Raw genomic sequence first — 14,369 nt, forward strand, 5'->3', positions numbered from 1 at the left:
TTTAACCTAACCTGCTTGGCCTTATCACATGGCTTTTTATAACCAAAATACTGTTTTGTTGACACTTCCTCCCTCCCTGTTTCTGACGATGTTTTTTTGCCTATTACGACCTTGGCATTTCTGCATAGCCACTTCAGTGGAGCAATTTATAACTTTTTAAGGAATGGTATGAAATGTGAAGGCAAGTGGTCCCTGAGGGAGCTCCCTCTGTGTTGTGTCTGGAGCTCCCTTTTATGGAAGGTTCTGGGCTCTCTGAGGTTGTGGAAGGTGGATGTGGTCAGTGCTGTGTTTACTCCAGCACTTCTGGCCCTTTGCAGACAGCCAGGTCCTCGCTGGTCCCTGGGAAATATCCCAGCATGAGGGAGGTTCTTCCACTCTTGTGCCATCCCAGCTCTGCACGCCTTGAGGAGCCAAAGCCAGAGGGCCCTCAGAGGTTTGTACTGTCCCCCTCCCCTGTGACTGCAGCTGGGAGCTCCTCCTGGATCATACAGGTGGAAGCTGTGTGAAGATGGAGTACAGTAACATTTCAGAATCCTGCTCTTGTGCAGAAGTCTTCCCAAGGGGCAATTCTTTCACTTTAATGAAGTTTTTATTTTAAGCATGGTGGAAACTTGCACTGAAAGTGTGAGATAATCTACCACTATATATATATATATATAAAATAAAAAGTATGGCTGGGTTTCCAAGTCGAGAAGGAGGATAGATAAGCTGTTACCTTTTTATTGCTACAGCAGTTTGAATTTTCCCTGAGGGATGACTTGGGAAGAGAATCATCACCGCCATAAACCGGTTAAACAGGAAGGAAAGCTCCTGGCGGAAAAGTTACGCCTCCTTGATACTGAAAGCACATAGGTCACCTGAAAATGTCTGTGAGCAGGAAGGCACAGGAGGCTCTATATCCTTCTAAAAAATTGTGTTTCAGGTAAGGAGTTGCAACAGATACTCTTACTGCTTAGCAAGTGCCCCAGTCATCTCTTCCTGGGATCAGTGAAAGGGGAAATTGAGCCCACAGCTTTTGTGCCAAGCTTTTTAACGAGGATTCATGGGCATGTCCAAGTGTGGAAAGTGTTTTTGTGTGCCTGGGTGGGACTTGCAGTGCTGTGAGACTCTCAAGTCTCTTGATTTGTAGGGATATTTTACAGTATTGGTTGGGATTCTCCCTTAAAATCCCTGATGCCAGAACCGCATGATTATGTGAAAATGCAGCTGTCATTCAAATGGACGAGGAGGGCTTCATAGTTGCAGGAGAAAAAAACCCCAAACCCTCCAAAATTCAGTGTGAACTGAGAAACCACAAAGCCAAAAAAGCATAAACTATAAACTTAGGTGTTTTAGAAAAAAAATGAATATAAATTTTGCCTCCTTAGTGATTACCAATGCACTTGACAAGACTCAGAAGGTGAAACGGTGGCTGGCAAAGAGCCAGACCCTTGCCTGAACTTTTTATACTGCTTTGAAAAGGATGAGGAGCTGGCCCAAATGCAGAGCCTGGTGGTTCTGACCAAACTAGCACGACTTCCATGATGGAGATCTGCATTGTGGCCTGCTGAGCTTCCACTCTCAGGGGTCAGTTTTAAATCCAAGCCCTTATGAAAGACACAAGATGCTTCTGTGCAGAGGTTACAGAAAGCCACAGCGGTGAACGAGCACGGTTTTACATGGGACATTTATGTGCCATCATAAACAGAATTTGTTTGAAATGCAGGGAAAATATTTTAGAAACAGTTGAAAGGGTGTAAAAGGTATTGTATGCCTTGTAGTCTTCCAGACAGGCAAACCTTTTTTAAGCGGGACCGGAGGGAGATTTATTATTTTATCTGCTATTTCTTCCTGAAACATTCCAATTTTCAAGATGGGTTAAAAAAAGAGTGAAAGACATACTTGATTTAATGGCTATATAATTTTCTTTCTTGCTTTCTTTCTTTTATTTACCTGCTATAGAAATGAAAAACAGAGAAAGTTGTAAATTAGGACAATTTTGTGCAAGAAACTTCTGTTGTTATGCTTATTTTTTTTTTTTAATGGTGTCATTTTTATCTAAAAACATAGCAAACTTCAGGATTCATTCTGAGAGAAAGCTGCAAAACTGTGATTTCATTTTAGATCACCATTCAAAGTGGTGTGCATCATTTTGGTTACCTGGCCTAGTGTGATTTCATAAATGTGGGGTTTATTTTCAACACGGTTAAAGCAAACCAAAGCATGCAACACATGGAATTACTAAGTGGAGTGTTTGAAACAGTAGTTCAACCTCTGGGTTGCAGGTTTTATTTCAGCCTGTTTAAGTTTTCATTTAATTTCTCATTCCACACTGTGGGTGACAGAAGCTTATGTCACCTGGAGTTTGGCTTAAAATGAAACAAAAATAAATATAATTGGGATGAATACCTTCTGTTGTAACATAGATTTTCATTGCAAGGTGCTATTATCTAAACTAATACTGTACCTTGGGGACTTAATGGAAAATCTATTTGTGCAGCCAAGCTTTAGCAATTTCTGAGCGCTGTTTTTATCTCAGTAGCTTTTTCTTTTTCTGCTCAGGGATACATTTTTTTGTTGAATTATTAAATCAGATGTCTCTATTTCTTTTAGGTGATAAAGTACTCCAGCACAACTGTGTGCAGTGTGTGGTATTGCTGTTCTGTGCCATTTGTGGGTTTTAGGCTACATCTGTATCAGTAAATGAAAATGGCCCAGAAGAGACTTTGGTTGTAGAACTAAACTCCCTTCCTAAAAAATATATCCTCATTCATACTGACAGCAGTTTCCAGTGCATGTTGCCTGTCTGAAGCATTTGGCACATGCCAAAATCAGATCAGGAAGTTTGCTAGTAACAACATTAATGATGGAGCTGCAGAAGCTCATGCCCTTGCCTGTTAATTTGCTAAAAAAAGGCCAGCCTCAGGCTTTGATGAGAAATTTATTTTATGAAACAAGAAACAAAAAAAGGCTGAAATTTTATTTATCTTTTCTTCCCTTTGTATATGCCATATCCTAGCTTTTGGGGAATATTAACTGGAGGTCCATGTCTTCTATATTTTTTGACTTAGCTTTCTTCACCTAATTGCACTAAGATAAAAAGTGGTGGGATATGAAGGAGTTGGAGGTACAAAAAAGAGGAAAATGTGAATGAAACTGACAACCATTAATGCAAAGTCTGCTTTCCTGCATTGTGTGCTATGCAAGTGTAGAAATGATAGGAAAAAACATAGAGATTTTATTTAATATTTGTCAGAATTAGTATTTAGATCAGTTGTTTCAGGCAACCTGTTGTCATTATTTAGGAGTCAAGGATAATAATAATAATAGTAATTTGTTGTTATTAGTATTAAAACTACATTAATAATAATATATTTGAAAATAAGGATCAGAAAAAAGAATAATCAAGCTCCACATTAAGGAAATATTTCCACTCTCTGGAGAAAGCTCTAAAACAAAAAATACCAAAGCAGTGTAGTGCTCTCATTATATTAGATACTTTGGGGTTTAACTTCCACTCTGTGCTTCCTTTCAGTGTAGCTCCAGCTCTGAACACTGCTCTCTTGCCCTTGGAGCTGTTATGAGACTTTCCTGAGGACCAAAAGGACTGAAGTGAACAATCAGCCATGGCACACTTTGGGAGGGTGCCCTTCCCACACAGTGAATTCTGTGAAGAACAGCCTGAGGACCAAGCAATTTACCCTGTGTGCCATTCTGGTTCTGATGGAGAGATCCCCCTAGGATTTGATCAAGTAGTTGATGAAGTCAGCAATGAATTTTTTTTTTATGGTTCATCCCACCCGCATCATCACGAAGAAATATTTTTCCCATCAGACCTTTTCAGCTGGAATGTGCCTGACCAGCAGCTTTACAGCCACCCTCCTGTTGCTTATGGAGAGCTTTACCCTGGAGATCCAATCCCTCACTGGCAGCAAGGCACCGTGTCACCAATGGTTGGCTTCAGACCTTCAATACCACCCGACTTCAGAAACTTCTCTGTGGTGGATTCCCGCCCCTACAGCCGTGAGAGAGAACACCATGGAAGGGACAGTGTAAATTCAATTCCAAATGTGGAAAGGGGCAACACAAACCTGGAGTTTCAGATAGGCTTTGACAATCTGGATGCTCCGAGTCCTGTCTTCTTAGACAATTATCCATTTGGACCAAAAGTGAGAGAAGAAAGTGGAAATGGAGAAGCTTCTTTAACCAACACTTCCAGAAGGTGCAACATAGGACCTACCCACCCCCAGGGCTCTGGACATAACAGAGAGGTATTTAAATGGTTTTATATTAGCAGTGCTTAAAGTTTTTTGTTCTTGTTTGTGTCCTTGTACTTTGTGTGTTCACTCACACTGTTGCAACATGGATTAGAAGCACTTTATTTAAAGACCTTATGAAAAATAAAACATTTATGCCTCAGGGGAAGCAAAAGAATTTTATGCCAGAAGAGAATCTAGATTATGGTCTAGAATGCTCCAGTAGGCTCATTTTATGGCTCACTGAACCATAAAACTACCAGAGAAGGATAAGTACAGAAATGTAAAGTTGTGTTTGAAAGATTAGATGACAAATCTTTATGGTCTGATATGAAATCTGAGATTCAAAATAACAATACATTATGTTGAATCTGGTCTTGGTTTGGTTTTTGTTGTTATTTTGGTTTGGGTTTTTTTGGGGGTGGGGTTGTTTGGGGTTGTTTTTTTCGGGGGGAGTATTGGGTTCTTCTTTTGGGGGGTTGAGACAGATTACTTTCTCTGTGTCTAGACTGGCTGACACATCCTGATCCTGAGAGATGAAACATACTACCTTCACTATGTTCTGCATGAACTTCCGTGTGCATATATAATTATTTTCTAAAAATAGAAACATCTACTCTAGCTGGAAGCTGGATCCTGTGACACACACTCTGTCTTTTAGCTGTCTGTCTGAAGCCAACCCTTTATCTTTTTTTCCTCCCTCATCAGGTGTTCATAGCTCTATTCATGATTTTGCCATTTTTAATAACCATGTCTTATGGGGCTCCCATGAATCTCTATGATGTTATAGCTGCCCTCATTCTCTTTCTTTCAAAATCCTGATATGAAGAAGGGAAAAGAAAATGTTAAATCCTTCCTTTCCTCTAGTCCTTGTTAGCATTCTGAATAGGAATCCTGAAATAGCCTACAGGATACCTCTGCACCATGAATATTAAAAGACAGTTTAGGTTCACCTTCTGCCTTTAGCTGCCAGTGATTACAGTATCATACAGCAAAAGGGGAAGAGGCACTTGATTGACTTGTTTCTGTCTCTGAATAAGGAGAACTATAAAAGTAAACATATGCAGGCCCAGACAGATGGGAAGGCAGCGGGGGAAAATATATCTGAGGACAAGAACTCTTAAGACTAATCTTGTACGCCGCATTTTAGAATTTCAGTGATGAATGCAAAAGAGGAGGGGAAGAATAGGTGGAGAGACAAAAGGCTGTTGTTGCTTTTTACTCATGATGGGAAAACTAAAGCATGCTGACATGATGATGAAAAGAACAAACCTTCTCAGGAGAAAAGCAGAAAATAGTGGGATACAAATGAGCAGGAGGAGATTAAATCATGGGATGGGAAGAAGAGGTGCTAGAGGAAGCGAGCATTTAAGAACAGGCACAAACGCCTCTGTGACGGAGGAGGAGAGAATTATAGGGGAGGGAAGAGAAGAGCTGAGTGAGTCAAGGGCAACTACAATCGAATGTGTGGGAGGATTTGATTAAGTCAGGGGAGTATTTGAGCTGTTTAGCTAGAAGAGGAAGAAATGGGAGAGAAGAGTGAATTGATTTGCAGCATAAAAATCACTGTGGTCACAGGAATTCCTTCAGGGAGAAAAAGCCATGTCAGGATAGAAGGAGCCATGGCAAGGGGCTGGCAGCTGAACCTCGGGATGATAAGGGAAAATAAGAGTTAAAGAAACTCTCAGAGAGAGGGAAGAGAAAAAAAAAGCCTGTAAAGCATTTACTGCTGCTGGGGGTTTTGGAAAAAAGTGCTGTGGGGTGACAGACCTGATGCTGAGTAAGACAATCACAAGGGCTGGAAAAGTGGAACACCACAGCAAAAGAATGAGAAGAAGTTGGATTTGTGAGGTACAGAACAAGTAAATAATGCATCCAAATAGTAGGAGTTGAGATCCAAGACTTCAGAGTGAAATAGAGGATGCTGAGACAGGGAGATTAGAATTGAGTTGGGTCATAGGTAGGCAAGATGAAATATTCACATTACTGAAATCTACTGGTGTTCTGATCTGTAGCTCTTGGATGCAGTTTTATGGTCCTAGCCTTTATTTAATGTGTGCTAATCAAAATATTCCCAATGTAATAAAGGAATCATTAATTTTTTCCTGGCCTTGTCATTTCAGGTCGGATGTTCAAAAATACTATCTTTATAACGTCCCAGTGAAAGGAGATGTTATTTTTTTCCATATTAGAAAGAAAACTGAAATAAAACCTGAAAATGATCTAATATATTTGGCTATTCTATCTATGATATTTAGAATCTAATTTTAGATTCTAATGTTTTCAGAGTAACTAAGAAGACTCATATCTTCACCCAAGTCCCATCATGAGACCAAATATCATGATTTTGTTTGACATTCATTCTGACACCAGAATGAATTTGAGTGACTTGGCAATGGTATTTTCCAGATGTATGGACTATTACTAGGCTGCACAGGATCCTTGTTTGCCATTAGGGATCACTCAGAGATGCTGCTAGCAAAGGCCCAGAAAAGCAGAGGGCTCCTGTGTCACTCCTGTGTCCTGCAGGGAAAGATCCAGATTACAGCTTTGGGCTGTCAGACTCCTCTTTTCCACCCTTTAGAAATTATCTAATCAGACCATGAGGATTTGGGGATTCATACCCGTGTCCTTGTGGCAAATTATGCATTCCAAGGCTTGTCCTTCTTCTTGCTCAATTCCTCTCTGTTTCTCCTTGCTTGGTTTGCCATTGTGGTTTTGCTCTTTTAATACCTTCAGTCCCATTTAAGGTTGTGCCCCACCTTTTCTTACCTATGAACTAATTTTCTTAGCTTTTTCACTTATTTCTCTTTTTCCATGTACTTTTTCCATGGCACTGTACCTGCTCTGTAAGGACAGAGCTGCAGGAGAAAAAGGAACCTTTGTTTTTGCGGGGTTTTTTAATGAATAGGCAATTGTGGGAGGCTGTTACTAAATCACTCATAATTTCTAAATAGTGCACATCATCCAGAAGTTCTTATTACTGTCTGATGAAACAAATTGTAAGGTAGGTGCCTAGCCAGAATGGAAAGAATGAACCAGTGGAGGTCTTCTATTTTCACTGGATTTTGAAGGACTTTTTCAGCAGTTATTAGAACCAGGGAATGATGGACTATTGATTTCAGTTCCTAAATTTAATTTTCCTCTCTTATTTACACCCTCAGGATTATCCATTGTTCTTCCTACCAGACAATTTCAATTTTCCCCTCTATTCCCCTGTTAGTATCTTTAAATTTTATATGCACTCTCCTAATGCTTTATGTAGTATTGTGGGTGATGAAAATGCTACATTACCATCAGTTTTGGGTCTCATTGTATCAACATAAGGTTCCTGACTTTTGAGCTTTCAGTTGTGCCATTCTGATTTCAGCTCCCAGCAGATCTCTCATCTTTTATAATCATCCCACTTTTTAAACTATAACTAAAATTTCCCACCCTGCATCTTTTAATGCAGATTGCACATCCTTGTCCAGCCAAAAAGAATCTTAAATTCTGTTTATTAGTTATTTTTTGATAAGTTTCCACACTTTTATGTAAGCTATTATTCAAATTATAAAAGGAACCTTTTGCCACATCTCAGTTTCCTCTTCTGTGACACATCCCTTCTCTTTCTGAAGGGCTTTAAAAGCTCTTATATGGTTAAGCCTTGTAATGTCTCTACCAACAAGAGTAGAAAAGACTTGCAGATGTAATAGCATTAAATTATTTCCTGGAGGTAATGTTCTGCCTGAAGAATACTTCAGGCAAACAGACAAAGGGGTGCCTGGCCCAAAGCAGTGGCTCAGACCTCTGCTCTCCGAGTTCATGGAAAGTATGTGGGGATTTTTCATGTTGAGGAGAACCCACTGGCTCCCTCTTCTCTGCCTTAGGGACTTTCCTGACAGGTTTATGGAGTTTGAGGGGATGCTGAGCTTCCTGCCAGGGCAGAGAGAAAGAAAATAAGGATTAAATAAGCATAAGCTTCAGTTTGTCCTTCTCCCTTTTGTAAAGGAAATATCTGAATTTGGATTTATCTGAGCCAGGTGGATTGTGAAAGCTTTGTCTGAAATTCCTCCTGTTCTGTGTGGAGGGGTAAAGCAGTTGTTACCCAGGGCAGCTGATGCTTTGTGACTTCTGAAAGCATTTAGAGTGCAGTCAAAATGGGGTCATTTGTGTTTATTTGGAGCTCTGTCAAGTCAGGGGAGGAGTGATAGGCTGTCATGGGGAAAAATTCAAGGTTAGCCTTATGGTCTTTCTGCTTCTGATATCTAAATAACTCAGCTCTGTTTCTTCTGGGGTCTTTTTGGTGTTTTTAGGCTGCAAGTTGGTCTATCCAGCTGATTGAAGCAGATCAAGGAAGTAATGAAAGCACAGTTGGTTTTTGCAACGCGGTGGAGAAGTAAGTAATGAAAAAGCTCTTTTCAGCCAACTATCACATTTCACTTACATTAATTGGATTGGTTATCCCTGTGTATTGGGGCTGGCTGGGATGGAGTTAATCATCCCCTCTCAGGGCTGGGCTGTGTATTGGCAGTTAGGAAGGTGTGGGTGGTACACCAGTGTTGTGGCTGCTGCTGAGCAGTGTTCATCATTGTGACATTTGTCTGAAACTCTTCTTCCTGGAAGGAGGCTGAACACTGCCTGCTGATTGGAAGTCGAGGATATTTTGTCTTCCCTTAATTACATGTGTGATTTTTTTTTTCTTTAGTTAAACTGCCTTTATCTTTATCTTTATGTGACCCAGTAGGGTTTTTCCCTATCTTTTCTCCCCCTTCCCCTGTACTGAAAAGGGAGTGGTGAGAACAGCTTGGTGGGCACCTGGCATCCACCTAAGGTCAACCAAGCACACCCTGCAGTCCTGAACAATGCTGTAATTCCAGTGTCCACTTCAATAAGGAAACACTTCTCATTTTGGTTTAAATATTAAAAATCACGAAGAAACATCAATTCAAAAAATATCTTATCTTCTGTCTGCTTTATTAGTGAAAGGTGCATTTAACTCTTCACTGGTTTATAGTGTGTGAAAGTTCCCATCCTTTTTCTTCCATTGTCTTGGACAATGTTAGTGCCTGTGCAGCTCTGAGCAGGAAAATAAGAGCTAGAGGAACTGATTGAGACCAGAATTGCTCCATACTGTCATGATGGAAAGTGAGACTTAGCAAGTGACAAAACCTACTTTAATTATATTTTACCATTACACTTAATAGCCTGACTTAATGGGATAGAACGTCTTTTACTTTCTTAATCTTCTGCAGAAAACTAAATTGTGTTGAAATCCAAGCACACAAAAATCTACAAGTATTTAGACCATCTGTGCAGATTGATTTTTCTTTTGTAGATATTCACGGATCACACTGTCAAGTTGTTAACACAAATGCACATTTCTTCCCCCCCAGAAAGTCACTGGAAAATGGAATCCTGATTTTCTTATTAGACTTTAATGAATTGATTTTATTCAAGGTCAGCCAAGGCTGCTTCTCTTAAAAGAAAAAACCCAAAACAACCCAACCAAAAAAACCCAGTTTGATGTGGCACTGAAATTAAGAGAGATTACATTATATATTTAAATGGGGTGGTCGGATCTGAAACATGCTCAGTCACATGTCTCAGTTTCCTTTTCCACAGCTCATCAGCCTGAATCCCAACCCAATTCTACCATGAGATACATGAAGGTACATTCCACAGGACTGCTTTCCTCCCAGCTATTCAGATTTTTTTTTACTGTCTAAGCATTCTAATTATAGGAAAAGCTTTATATTGATTTTTGAATAGATGAGCTTATTTACAGGGCCAAAAAGATAAACACTAATAAGCCATTCTTGTTTTGCAGGAACTTGTTTTGTGTGTGCCATGAGCAAATGCTCTTAAAGAAAATAAGAACAGCTTTTACTTTTCTTCTATTAAATAAGTAGAGAAACATTTTTAGGACAAAATGTCACTGCAACCAAAAGACAAAAAAAATGTCATAAATTTTCAAGTAACTTACATTTTCAATCCTGCCAAAAGAGCATCCTCCCAGTGCCCAGTGAATCTCAGTTTCTGGCAGTTTCACATGTCAGGGGCAGGATATATAATTCAGACTCTGTGTCATGCATTCTTGCAGCTCAAATAGAAACCCATTGTGTTTTTCTCTAGGTCATACTTGCACAGGTAGCAGTCTACAATTGAAGGATCTGGTTGTTAATGACTGTAAATGAGTGTTCAAAAGCCCATTCTCAGGTTACTTTAATGGTTATGAACAGAGCTATAGTGAACAGTCATCCCTGGGTGGCTTCAGAGCACATCCTAAAGAGAGTTTCAGACCAGAAGATTCCAAGCTGGCAGTCTCAGGGCTCAGTGCTGCAAAATGCAGACTTCCTCCAGCTCTCAGTGTCTTCAAGGATGTGTTTTGCACTGCAGAGGAACACATCATGTTATGAAATGCTGTGAAATAGCAAATCCCCACAAATGTCAGTACTTTCTGAGTTGTTGCAGCACAGAAAGCAAGTAGCACAAGATTTTATTTGTATGGTGTTTGTATGGTACATCAGTTATGCTTTGGAAGACCCAAACTTTCAAAGTTTTGCGGTGTTTTTCCCACCTGCCCAGGCCAGAAGCCCTTAAATCACATGAGAACAGTAGATGGCCATAAATGAGCAACACTCTCATAAACCATATAGGGTTTTTATCTGAAAAGCATGAAAAGCAAATTTGTGTCCCCACATTTTGCTAAAATATGAGCAGTGTGTGGGTAGGGAAGGAGATGAGGCTGGCTTGGTTTTGGAATGACTGTATGTGTACATAGCCTGGTAATTTGAGGCTGGGTAGTGAAGTTTCATTTCATTCAGTCCTTGCCTCTCTTGCAGAACCATGTTACAGGGGAAAAGCAGTACCTTGTGCACAAAGAAAATAGACTGACACCAGCTACACAGGTCACCCAAACAGCCTCTGTGGTGTAATGGTTTCTAACCATGAGTATAAATCTACCTTGTACTGGAGGTACTCTTGTCAAGGCTCATTTCCTCCCACCCCACTGAAACATCAAGCCCCTGGCTTTTCATGATAAGAAATGGGCTGCTTGGCTGGGTTAGTAATTTTGGAAACCTAGACTCCTTTTTTCTTCTTTTTCTTTCTTTTTTTTTCTTCTCAAGCTGTAGAAATGCAGGGCACAGAAGAGTAGCTCGTGGTTGTTTAAGAGACTTGGGCAGCAGCTCTGAGGCTGGAGGTAACACAGGAATGGAGACTTTCATGTGAGAGAGCTGTGGCTCAAAATACACTTACCAGAGACATTACAAAGCACTCACAGCTCAGAAGCTACAAAATGCTGCATGAACCAACAAACAAAAGGGAATTCAGGATGCTTAGTACAGGATGTTTGGGTTTAGCTGCTAAATATTCAGCCCAATTAGTGAAAAGTAAAGCTTCAGCTGGTGCAGTATGTACCTTTACCTGCAGCTGCAGAGTCTATTTGCTTAAAAAGCAAGTTTAATCCCAGATGATAGACATAATACCTGTGACCAGTGTTCATTAGGAAATGGGACCTCAGGAGGAATTAGCTTCTGCAAATCTATGGTAACTGGAAGAAGGAAGGGCAATGTATTTTATAGTTAATGGTATATCAGAGGGACTCACTGACTGTAACTGTTACTGCACTCTACAGACCTTTACATAAATACCCAGGGTTTTAGTAATGAGGATTTCAGACTGGATTTGAGAGAGTTGTGGAAATTGAGACTCCTTAAGATTTTGCATAGGAAGCATGTTCCTGTATTCATTTTGACCAGATGTCCTAGTTGCAGCTGTCTGTGCATGTGTTCTTGGCCATTTTTGTGTTAAAACTCTGCTATTTAAGTACATATTGGTGTGCTGTCATTTCTCCTGAGCTCAGGGTGGACTGAAGTCTCTGTTCAAACTCCTTTTGGTTTCACTGAGGTCAGGCTCAGCAGTGCTTCTGTCAACTTCACAAGGATTTTGCTGATGGTTTCCCTAAAATAACAGATGTAGTTATGTGTGCTGATACGCAGTTATCTTACTAATGTATGAAAACAGAGTTTGTGTTGCTACCATTTCTTTCCACACAATTTTACTTCTAACAGCTCTCTATGTATCATCATATGTATCTTGAAGAATTTTTGTTTTGCTCTTAGAAGAGGCCAAAAAATACACAGCTCTTTAGACATAGTTTCTTCACGTGTTCTTTTTCAGAATCAGAAATGCCTATCCTGCTTTTGATTTGAAGACAAATACTGGAAAAATCTGGAGTATCTCAACAAGGTTCCCAGAGCATATCCTTGGTAGAGCAAAATTCAGAATCAGCATTTGGACAGATTTTTCACCGCATCCTCTACTTCTTACACAACATGGTAAGGTGATCGAGGTTGTGTACAGGTCTGGGGAAGCACTTCAGTCATCAAATGAAAGGAGAAAATTCAAGTAGGTGGGAAGGATAAAGGACAATAATTAAGGATTGGAAGAGTTTTCCCATGAAGTTTGTGGAGTCTCCAGGTTTGGAGATCTTTAAGGTCTTAAAAAATCTTGAACAAGGTGGTCTGAATTTAGTGTTGACACTGAATTTCCTTTGCAAGGAAAGGGGTCCTTCCTAACCTAAATGATTCTGTCATTAATGACTAAGAGAAGCTACAGAGATGCTCCTGTGAATCCTGTGATTAATGGGAGAATCTTTAATTCCAGCTCTGCAACATGCAAAATAATTTCTGCAACATGCAAAAATAAAAGAAAATAAATCTTCTTTCCCCCTCTCTTCCTGTGCTGCTTTATTAACTCATAGCCTTTTTTGTCTTTTTTTTTTTTTTTTTAGTGAATCATTTCTTTAGTTTTCAAGGAATTATTTGACTGTAAAAGGATGAGTATTAATTACCCTAAACTTGTTTAGACTAGGTAAACAGTAAGGTTGAAGTAGGAGGAAGAAGTATTCTTTATTGCCCCATTTAATGTAAAGTATTGTTCAGTTAGGCAAGAACTATTGGCAGAGCAAGGAAAGGAAGATGGATCTACAGAGTGGAAATGAGTGATACTAGCAGGTTTTGGATTTTTTCCAGTGAGTGACCTGAAAAAAGTGCATGCTACAATTTTAATTCAAGATTCTGTGTTGCTCTTTGTTTTCTGGATGGTCTAAATTCTGCCAACAAGCACTGCAGTTTACACTGCAGTTTACAGTGGAGAGTTCTCAGAAGGCTAAATGATTCAAACTGGTAAAACCAGTAGAAAAATGTGTAATTGAAGTGTCTTTTTGAGAAAAAAAAAACCCAAAACCACTCAGTTTTGCAAAGGAAAAAGAGCATTTTCAGAAGGAGCTTTTGAATCCATTCAGGCATTTGTTTTTCCCTGGGGAAAACCAGCCAAAGCAAAAAGCAAGCTATGGTAACCTACACTGTTTTATTTCAGTTTTGTTTCTGTCATAACCCCCTCCCCTAGAAATGGCAGCTGTTCTCTGAAGCTTTCCCATCCCCTTCAACATAAAACCAAATTTATCAGACATGTTTCTAAATTATGCAACTCTTCTTTTCCATTTTTGATTAATTCTTCTAAAACAGGCAGAGAGAAAATGCATTGGCACATGTTGGAAAATGGCTTAAAAAGTGGAACTGGAGAAAATTCTCAAAATGTTAAAATGTTTCTGAACAGCAGGTTGTACAAACTAACATAGAACTTCCTGATTTGTAGGGATTATGTACATTTTTATACTACTATGTGTCTACACATAAATAATATAATGTATTGCATATATAAAATACATTAGAGTATTAATTTACTTCTTGATATTAATTTACTTCTTTGTTATGGCTAAAACTGTGTGCATAGCAGAAACCATGCCAAGTAACATTCTGGAGCCTTTTTGTATCATAAGTGGATGCAGAATCAACTTTTACATCATTGGAAATGTACCAAAATGTTCATCAGGAAAATGAAAAAATAAAAATAAAAATGCCACTTGTCTGTTCCTTTCCTCCTGGGAATATTGTCCACTTCTTCTTCATTCCAGATGGCCAGCAAATTGCTCTTTTACTCTAAATGGACATAGATTCCATGTCAGGTAGAATATTTGAAGCAAAGTTTAAAAAAATAATAATAATAAAAGCAAGTGTGTCCTGATCTAGTTCCTCTTGATGGAGCTAGTCTGCAGCAGTTGTTAGGAATTAGAGAAAAAAAAACCTA

The 14,369-nt window shown here is 39.3% G+C and overlaps 1 protein-coding gene across 1 annotated transcript in view; it reads left to right on the plus strand.

The window, feature by feature from the left end:
• Positions 1–801: 801 nt before the first annotated feature.
• Positions 802–14,369, plus strand: part of PIK3C2G (phosphatidylinositol-4-phosphate 3-kinase catalytic subunit type 2 gamma) — a 190,586-nt gene continuing 177,018 nt past the window's right edge. The window contains exons 1-4 of the mRNA XM_014256031.2: positions 802–922; positions 3,515–4,250; positions 8,531–8,613; positions 12,399–12,556. Coding sequence (XP_014111506.2) covers positions 3,606–4,250; positions 8,531–8,613; positions 12,399–12,556 — 886 coding nt within the window. The 5' untranslated portion in view covers positions 802–922; positions 3,515–3,605. The remainder of the gene's footprint in view (positions 923–3,514; positions 4,251–8,530; positions 8,614–12,398; positions 12,557–14,369) is intronic.

The sequence above is a fragment of the Pseudopodoces humilis genome, chromosome 5 (assembly GCF_049639895.1).
Source record: "Pseudopodoces humilis isolate 2021_Gansu_Grassland_sample_001 chromosome 5, ASM4963989v1, whole genome shotgun sequence".
NCBI lineage: Eukaryota > Metazoa > Chordata > Aves > Passeriformes > Paridae > Pseudopodoces > Pseudopodoces humilis.